At 51.0% G+C, this 9,988-nt stretch overlaps 2 protein-coding genes across 2 annotated transcripts in view; one reads left to right on the top strand and one right to left on the bottom strand.

The window, feature by feature from the left end:
• Positions 1-855, top strand: part of pfdn2 (prefoldin subunit 2) — a gene marked incomplete at its 5' end in the record, with an annotated part of 1,995 nt that extends 1,140 nt beyond the window's left edge. Inside the window, one exon of the mRNA XM_048620761.1 lies at positions 33-855. Within this exon, the coding sequence (XP_048476718.1) occupies positions 33-200 (168 nt within the window). The remainder of the gene's footprint in view (positions 1-32) is intronic.
• Positions 856-3,254: 2,399 nt separating this feature from the next.
• LOC109926599 (kelch domain-containing protein 9) lies at positions 3,255-9,728 on the bottom strand. The gene is given in 6 exon segments (XM_048620875.1): positions 3,255-3,503; positions 3,943-4,141; positions 4,234-4,396; positions 5,727-6,096; positions 6,099-6,261; positions 9,223-9,728. Coding segments are annotated over 6 exon segments (1,077 nt in total). The 5' UTR covers positions 9,238-9,728; the 3' UTR covers positions 3,255-3,336.
• Positions 9,729-9,988: the final 260 nt, after the last annotated feature.

Raw genomic sequence — 9,988 nt, 5'->3', positions numbered from 1 at the left:
CCCCCCCCCCCCCCTCCCTGGCTGGCCCTAAGCTGGTGAAGCTGATCGAGAACTTGAATGCCCAGATGCAGAGTAAAGGCCGTGAGCTGAATGAGTACCGGGAGAAGTACAACATTCGGCTGATGAACGAAGACGAGAAAGCTGCCCGCGATGGAGAGTCCAGGGCACGCTCAGGGGGCACTGGAGTGCTGGTCTCCTAGGCTGTGACCGCAGAGCAGCTGGGGCGCACCCCCTCTGTTCCCTGCACGTGGCTTTTTTTTTGTTAATTTCAGCCCCCCCTCCCATGACGTGTGTTGGGAGTGGAGCCAAGGCCTGCGAATGCCCTCGTGAAAGTCCGGTGGCACTTCGACCTTGGGCGGCAACAGCGCGTCGGTGTTACTGCATAGGGCTTCAAAGGCTTCTGGTTGTCACTGTAGTTGAATTTCTAAACGTCACATTGACAATTGTACTTTGACTGGAAGTTTGACATTTCAGCTTCTCTTTTTCCATTTTCCACCCCCCCCTCCCCAAATTGTCACCCAACCCATCCTCTCGGGTACTCTATTCCTGAGTTTCAATCCACCATCCCTCCTTTGCCTTCCATTCCTCTCCCACTCCCTTCCTCAGGCTTGTCGTGTCTTTGTTTTAGAATCGCGCTTGGCTGCGGAGCCATTCAGCCCGTTGTGTCCCGTGCTGGCAGTGCAAGAGGACTGTCCTATTTCATCCCACTCTCCCCTCTTTTTACCCCACCTTTCTGTAACGTTTACCTGAACTTCAGTCAGGATTGAACCAGCCTCTTAGCGAGGTTTAGCATGACTTCCTGGGTTTTCTTCTTTGCGTTCTCTGTAACTCTGTTAATAAAACTATTTGTTTGAATATTGACTGTCTCCTCCAAGTCTTCCTCTGCACCCACACTCTCTCTCTCTCTCTGCACTGAAGATGTTTGCCTGAAAACATGTCCCTTGTGGTCATGAGTTCCACTTTTTTTTTAAAAAGAGCTCCCCCCTTGAGCCAGACCTGAGTTTACTGATCACCTCCTGAAATATCAACAGGGTCCAGCTGGGGACGCAGAGTGCCCCCTGTTCCTGTGTACGACAGGATTGGGGGATGATGATGCTGAATAGACCTCTTGATCCACTATTGCTGGTTTGCTGAGGCAGAATGGCCTCTTCCTGTTTGTGTAATCTATTAAAACATGGAACAGTATAGTACAGTACAGGCCCTTCGGCCCACAATGTTGTGCCAACCTATTAAGGGGATGGTTTCCATCTGTTGGAGTGGAGTGGACCCTGAGAGTCTCCTGTTGCCCCTGGGAGGTTAGGCAGCCAGCGATACCTGTGTTTATTAAACATCCTGAGTCGACCCCTTGAAAAAGTGGTGGTGAGCTGCCCTCTAGAGTCCACAATGTCCCCTCAGGGAGGGAATTCCAGGGATTCTGACCCAGCGACACTGAAGGAACAGCGATATATTTCCAAGTCAGGATGGTGAGTGGCTCGGAGGGGAACTTGCAGGGGGTGGGGGGTCCCATGTATCTGCTGCCCTTTGTCCTTCTGGATGGAAGTGGCCATGGGTTTGGAAGGTGCTGCCTGAGGATCTTTGGTGAATTTCTGCAGTGCATCTTGTAGATGGTACACACTGCTGCGACTGAGCGTCGGTGGGGGGAGGGAGTGGGATGTTTGTGGATGTGGTGCCAATCAAGGGGGGGCGCTGCTTTGTCCTGGATGGTGTCGAGCTTCTTGAGTGTTGTTGGGGCTGCCCCCATCCAGGGGCAAGTGGGGAGTGTTTCATCCCACCAAGTTGAAGGTGGGGTTATCATAATGGGATAAGTAGTCAGCTGTTATGGGTGAACGTAGAACAGTACAGTACAGGCCCTTCGGCCCATGATGTCGTGCCGACCTATTATCCTACTAAGATCAATCTATTGTTCGTACCCTACATTTTACTATCCTTCCATGTGTCTATCCAAGAGTCGCTTAAAAATATCTGACTCCACTACCACTGCTGGCAGCGCATTCCACACACCCACCACTCTCTGTGTGAAGAACCTACCTCTGACATCTCCCCTATACCTTCCTCCAATCACCTTAAAATTATGCCTCCTCGTAATAGTCATTTCCGCCCTGGGAAAAAGTCTCCGGCTATTCACTCTATCTGTGCCTCTCATCATCTTGTACACCTCTATCAAGTCACCTCTCATCCTTCTTCGCTCCTATGAGAAAATCCCTAGCTCCCTCAACCTTTCCTCATAAGACCTGCCCTCCAGTCCAGGCAGCATCCTGGTAAATCTCCTCTGCACCCTCTCTAAAGCTTTCACATCTTTCCTATAATGAGGCGACCAGAACTGAACACAATATTCCAAGTGTGGTCTAACCAGGGTTTTATAGAGCTGCAGCATAACCTCGCAGCTCTTAAACTCAATTCCCCTGCCAATGAAAGCTGACACACCATACGCCTTCTTTACAAATCTATCAACTTGGGTCACAACTTTGAGGGATCTATGGACGTGGACCCCAAGATCCCTCTGTTCCTCCACACTGCCAAGAATCCTGCCACTAACCCTGTATTCTGCATTCAAATTTGACTTTCCAAAATGAATCACTTCACACTTTTCTGGGTTGAATTCCATCTGCCACTTTGTTGTCCAGTTCTGCATCCTGTCAATGTCCCGTTGCAACCTACAACAGCTCATTTTATAAACCTTCAAAAGGTCAGCCTTCAATCTCCTACGCACTCGTGGAAAAAGTCCCAGCATCTCCTTATAACTCAAACCCTCCAATCCTGGTAAATCTCTCCTGAACCCACGCCAGTTTGATAATATCCTTCCCATAACAGGGTGACCAGAACTGGACACAGTTCTCCAGAAGAGGCCTCACCAATGTCCTGTACAACCTCAACATGACGTCCCAACTCCTACACTCAAAGGTCTGAGCAATGAAGGCAAGCGTACTAAACACCTTCTTAACCACCCTGTCTACATGTGACACAAACTTCAAAGCATTCTGAACCCTAAGGTCTCCCGTTCTACAATGCTACACAAGCATTTAATTGTGTAAACCCCACTCTTGTTTGTTTTACCAAATTGCAATACCTAGCATTTATCCAAATTAAACCCTTTTATCTTCCACTCCTCAGCCCATTGACCCAACTGATCAAGATCCCTTTCTGTTACATAACCTGCTCTGTTTGCTATATCACTTTGCATTCATCTGCAAACTTCCTAACCATGTATTTCATTTTCTCATCTGAATCATAAATGACGAACAAAAACCAAAAAATTGTGGCCACGATCTGCAGGAACCCTGCAGGTTATTTTTTATTTTGAAAGATTCCCGATTCCCTCTCCTCTCAAAGTGGCAGTCAGCTTTTCGGGCCCAGGGTGTAGATATGGGAGCTGCAGCTCTTGCCATCTTGGCCTCTCCCCCCGATCAGGCACAGACGGTCCGCCATCACCACCACCCAATGACCAAACCTCTTCATCTGAGGGTCTTTGTTGGAGACGTGGTACCACATCCCTCCTGGGGACCCTGGGAAAATACAGCCGGATCAGTACGCATTTAAAATTCACCTAAACACCTCTCTACATGGTCTCTCTCGCCTCCCCCAAACCTCATCAAACACTCCCAGGACAGGGACAGCAGGGGGTTAGATACAGAGTAAAGCTCCCTCTACACTGTCTCCCCCATCAAACACTCCCAGGACAGGGACAGCACGGGGTTAGATACAGAGTAAAGCTCCCTCTACACTGTCTCCCCCATCAAACACTCCCAGGACAGGGACAGCACAGGGTTAGATACAGAGTAAAGCTTCCTCTACACTGTCCCCCCATCAAACACTCCCTGGACAGGGACAGCACGGGGTTAGATACAGAGTAAATCTGTCCCCCCGTCAAACACTCCCAGGACTGTTTTATGTATAGTGTAAAGCTCCCTGTACACCGTCAGCACTGCGCGGTTTGTAACGTACGTGTGTCATAGATGAAGAGGTCGTTGCAGACGGTGTCGGTGGTCTTATTGAAACACTCTCCCCCATAGAGCACAGCGAAGGGTCCCACCAGGGTCATTGAGTGATGGCGCAGCGCTCCAGGCCTCCTGGAGGTCGCTGTTCCCGAGCTGATGAGGAAGCGGAGGTGGTCGACCAGTCCAGGAGCGTGCACGTGCTCTGGCTATTGGCGGAGAAGGGAGCAGATTAGTCGTCAAACCATCCTCTCGTCTTTCGCGCTCTCCCCGCCCCACTCCTTCTCTCTCGGACACTCACCCTGACGTCTCCTTCCGTCCAGACCTCCACAGGCTCGATCTCAGCGGAATTTCGGCCTCCAAAAACCAGGAGTTGGTACCCTGCTGCCTTGCGCCCATGCACGTGGGTCAGGATGGCGGTGTGTCCTGATCTCGAAGCTGTCCTTGACTCACATTCCTTGTACCTGGAACAGATTGGGAATCGAGCGGCAGCGTCAGGCGTCATACCTTCTTTAAAGGCAGTACAACGCCATGGCTGCACAAGACTTTGGCAAGGTCACGTTCTGGAGTACTGTGTACAATTCTGCTCGAGCAAGGACGTTATTAAACTGGGAGAAGAGCGCAAAAGGATTTGCAAAGACTTATAAATGGGGGGGGGGGGGAGGGAGAGGGATGTACAGGCTGTTTGGATTAGCCATGGGAAACGCACGGTTCATGGGAATGTGGTGGGATACTCTGTGGAGGGTGGGTGCACATTCAGTGGGCTGAATGGCCTCTTTCTGTGCTGTTGGAATTTTGAGAGAGGCTGGGGCTATATTCCCTGGAGCGTCGGAGGCTGAGGGGAGGGGGTGTGACCTTATAGAGGTTTATAAAATCATGAGGGGCATGGATAGGGTGAATAGACAAGGTCTTTTCCCTGGGGTGGGGAGGGGGGAGTCCAAAACTGGAGGGACATAGGTTTAAGGTGCGAGGGGGAAGATTTAAAAGGGACCTGAGGGGCAACATTTTCACACAGAGGGTGGTGTGTGTATGGAACGAGCTGCCAGAGGAAGTGGTGGAGGCTGGTACAATTACAACATTTAAAAGGCATCTGGATGGGGACATGAATAGGAAGGCTTTAGAGGGATATGGACCAAATGCTGGCAAATGGGACCAGATTAATTTAGGATAACAGGTCGGCATGGACAAGTTGGACCGAAGGGTCTGTTTCTGTCCAGCACAGCTCTACATCTCGAGAGCGTCAGAGCCCACCGTGAAGCGATAGGAACACAGTGATCCCATTCAGTACTAATCCTGCCATCGCTCCATTAAACCTCAAAACATTAAAAATTATCTGGGATGAGATCATTCAGCCCTTTGAGCCTGTGTAGGCCCTTTTCAAACAGGTCTCCAGTCAGTCCCACACCCCTGTTCTGTCCCGTCAGCATCTCTGCGTTCTTCCTCATCCCCCATTTCCTCGGGATTATTGATACAGGGAGTTGCGGAGAGAGCGGGGCAGTGGGATTAGTGTGGGGGTTGATACAGGGATATGGGCAATGAGCGGGGCAGTGGGATTAGTGTGGGGATGGATACAGGGATATGGGGATGGAGCGGGGCAGTGGGATTAGTTTGGGGATTGATACAGGGACATGGGGAGGGAGCGGGGCAGTGGGATTAGTTTGGGGATGGATACAGGGATATGGGGAGAGAGCGGGGCAGTGGGATTAGTTTGGGGATGGATAAAGGGATATGGGGAGGGCACGGGGCAGTGGGATTGGTTCAACATTTTGCCCACTCCCAAGCCCTGGTACTTACCAGTACGTGTGCGAGTAGGCATCGATGTGCAGCCTGAAGATACTGGCGAATCTCCTCTGGGTGTGGACCCCACCTTCTCTGCCCAGCACCAGCACCTCATGGTCCGAGAGCTTGGTGCATGTGTGCCCACTGAGGCCCACTGGGGCCTGGTTCCCCGCTGCCCGGCTCAGCTCCCTCCAGCCCCCGCCTGGTGCCAGGTCGAAGCTGTGGACATCTGCCAGCCTCCTCTTGCCATCCCAGCCACCCACCACCACCAGCCAGCGATCGTGGAGGGTCACTGCCCCATGGTGACTGCGGGCTGGGCCTCCCGACACCACCCTCTCGACCGCCAGGCCCGAGGGCTCCAGGACTAGCAGGTCCCCGAGGGGGGGTCCCGGGGATCGGCCGACCTCGCCCCCCCGAACACCAGCAGCCTGCCCCCGACCAGGTTGGCGCTGTGGAAGGCCCGGGCCAGCAGCTCCGAGGAGCCCACCCTCTTCCAGGCCCAGCCGTCCTCAGCGTCGCTCAGGGAGACCGCCTGACCTCTGACCTCCTCCTGCGGGAACAAGAAGACATGTGACCTTTCAATGGGCGTTGCGGCGGGGTAAGGGTGGGGTTAGAGGTGGTTCATGAAAGCAACAGGTCAACCGGCAGGCAATCCTGAGTGGCCCCTCCTTCCTAATGATCTAGCAAATCACCCTTGAGTCAATCCATGGGCCTCTTGCCGATTGGTCAATCACAGGCATAGCTGGGTGGTTGATCACCCTCTAGCGGATTGGTCAATCACAGGCATAGCTGGGTGGTTGATCACCCTCTAGCTGATTGGTCTATCACAGGCATAGCTGGGTGGTTGATCACCCTCTAGCTGATTGGTCAATCACCAGCATAGCTGGGCGGTTGATCACCCTCTAGCCGATTGGTCAATCACCGGCATAGCTAAGTAGTTGATCACCCTCTAGCCGATTGGTGAACCAACCTGGTCAGTCTAGCCTAACTCAGCAGGAGGCCTGGATCCAGACAGGCCGGCTGTTCAGTAGGAAGGGTTACGTGGCCTACATCAGCAGAGACAGCTCACGAACCAAGGAGGCATAGCCAATGTGGGCCGAGGGGGTTTAGAGAGTCTGGGCGGTGGTTATCCTCATTCAAGGAGGCTGGCGAACGAGGCAGATGAGCCGGGAACATCAATTGATATATGGGGTGGTCGACGCCGTGGCTGTCATAGAGACACGTTTGCGGGAGCTGGATCGTGCTGGATTGGCAGCCCAAGGTTCCGGGGATTCAGGATCTTCTGGTGAGACAGGGAAGGAGGTAAAGGAAGGAGAGGAGGGGTCGTAGTAGGTCAGGGAATCCATTAGGGCAGTAAAGAGGGGAAGACATCTTAGAGGGCTCCTAAAATGAGGCCATATGGGTGGAACTTATAACCACAAAGAAGCACTCACATTGCAGGGTCTGAGTGAAATGGAAGATCACATATTTAGCGAAATTTCACATGAGTGTATAAATAATACAGCAGCGGGGCAGTCCCGGAGTTAATTCTCGGGAATGAAGGCAGGCAAGTGATGGAAGGGTCCGTGGGGGAGCACTTAGGAAATAGCGATCATAATTCAGTTCGGTTCAAGAGATTTATGGGAAAGGACAGGGATGGGCCTGAAATCAAAGTTCTAAACTTGGTGGGGGTGGGGGTGGGGGAAGCGGCTGATTTTTACTAAGATCAAATATGATTTGGCCACAGTGGACTGGGAGCAGATTCTTATGTATCATTCTGTCTCAGTGCATTCAGAAAGGAAATAGGGAGCGCACAGGGCCGAAATGTTCCACTGGAGATTCAGAGTGGGACCAACAAATCCAGGAATCCCTGGATAGCGGAGGATTGGATAAGGATAAAAAGGGAGGCTTATCGCAAATAGTGAGGGCTCAAAACAGCAGAGGTTCTGGAGGTATGTAGAATGTGCAAGACAGAGGTTAAAAAGATTAAGAGAACAATAAGGGGACATGAAAAGATACTGGCAGGTAAAATAAGGGAAAATCCTCAATTTATTTACTGGTGCAATAAGGAATAATGAGGGCAAGAGTAGGGACTATTAAGGAATACAACAGTGATTTGCGTGTGGAGTCAGAGGATGTAGGTATGGTTCCAAATGAATCCTTTGGTTCACCAGTGGGAGGGATGGTGTGGGGATAAAAACCAGGAAGAAAGATTGGGATATCATTGAAAACAAAGGGGGCTCTGAGTGGTCTGGCAGGTTTAAGAGTAGACAAACCTCCAGGGCCAGATGGAATGTAGCCTGGGCTGTCGAGCGAGAGGTCACAGAAGGTGCACTGGTAAAAGTTTTCAATTTATCGCTGACTACAGGAGAGGTGCCAGAGGACTGGAGGACGGCAAATGTAGTGTCTTCACGCAAGACGGGAACAAGCAATTCACCAGGGAATCTGCAGAACAGTCCAACCTCAATGATGGGGAAACGATCAGAAACAATTCTGAGGGACAGAATTAATCCGAATGAGGAGAGGGAGGGAGGGATTAATCAGGAACAGTCAGTGTTGTTAAGGAGAGGTCATGTTAGATTGACTTGACTGAACTTTTCGGTGAGGGTGACTAGTTGTGTCGATGAGGGAGATGCTTTCGACGTTGTCTGCTTGGACTTCAGACAGCTTTTGACAGGATCCTGTGTGGGAGACTGAGAGCCCATGGGATCCAAGGAAATTTGTGAAATTGCATCCGCAATCGGAGGAGTGCAGAAAGCTGAGGGGTGATCCAGCTGCGACTGGATCCTGGGCCCTACCCGCCTGATCAGTTGATCCTGGGCCATAACCTCCTGTCGATCCCGGGCCCTAACCTCCTGGTTGATCTCCCCTTGCTCCCCACTTCGCTATGAAGCTGACAATATTTATCAGCCAGTCTCGGCGGGTGGGGGGGTCGATTTCTGTTCCACACGGGAGCTGATTCCCAGGCGAATCCGCTGACTGGGCGGTCCAGCTCCTGACAGCACAGGATGCCACAAACGGTCGAACCTCGAACGCGTTGCCAGCTCACAATCTCCCCCCTACCCCTTGTTCCTCTCTGATCGCGATGAAGGAGGAGGCCATTCTCATACTGCCCTTCCTCGCCGTGCTGTGTGTGAGGTTACAGTAACCCTGGGCAGGTTACAGCCAACATCAAAAACCCCCACAGTCTGCCTATGTCGCACTTCCTTTGACATCCAGGAGAGTGCACAATAAGCCCAAACTCTCTGTATTTCTTTCACACACAATGAGAGTTATTGACTAACTAATTATAATCACTAACCAACCAATTAAATTCTCTTCAAAGCCATTTCAATCTCAAACTAAACAATCACAACCTTCCTAACCACTCACCAACAATTTTCAATCCATAACTGACCCATTAACCATCGCAAGTTCATCAATTAAAATATCTGAACCACTTACAGTCTATAATTTGTCAATTACAACCCCAAACAAGCTAATCACAAGATTTCTAGCAAAGCATTCGGGATCTAGAATTCACAATTCCTACCTGATCAACGAACATTTAGTCTCATTTTCCGGTTGTAATCCCTTGCTAATCAATCAAAGACCAGCCCGAATTCCCAACTGCAATCCCCGAGCTCCTCAAATCGAGTCATCCCTTGCGAACTACGGTCGATTCAACCTGCTCCAGGTTTCCGATGACACTCCCTCGCAGATCGGCTAGCGCTCTAAAACTTCAGTTAAAATCCCGACCCGACCGATTAAAACTGCAGCCCCAAGCTAACCGATTAAAATTACGCTGAATTTCCAACTACAGCTCCCAGCAGATCCAATTGAAAACTGCTCCTGGCCGATTGCAATCCCAAGGTAAAGGAGGAAAATTGTATCAGAGATAGTAGGAACTGCAGATGCTGGAGAATCCGAGACAACAAGGTGCAGGGCTGGATGAACACAGCAGGCCAAGCAGCATCATAGGAGCAGAGAGGCTGACGTTTCAGGCCTGGACCCTTCTTCAAGCTTTCCTGCTCCTATGATGCTGCAAAATGTTAGTTTGTCAAATCAGGATGTATACGCTAGTTCATCAGAAAAAACAATCTGCAAATTGTGAAACTTAATTGAAGTGCACAACCTAACCTGTTCTTCCTCCCACCTCAAGCCTCACCTCCATCTCCTACCGACCAACCTCATCCCACCCCCTTGACCTGTCCGTCCTCCCTGGACTGACCTATCCCCTTCCTAACTCCCTACCTACACTCACCTTTACTGGCTCCATCCCCGCCTCTTCGACCTGTTTGTTTCCTCTCCACCTATCC

Source organism: Rhincodon typus, chromosome 48 (genome assembly GCF_021869965.1).
Source record: "Rhincodon typus isolate 14 chromosome 48, sRhiTyp1.1, whole genome shotgun sequence".
Lineage (NCBI taxonomy): Eukaryota > Metazoa > Chordata > Chondrichthyes > Orectolobiformes > Rhincodontidae > Rhincodon > Rhincodon typus.
Note: the sequence above shows the minus strand (reverse complement) of the source record. Positions and strands in the feature narration are given on the sequence as shown.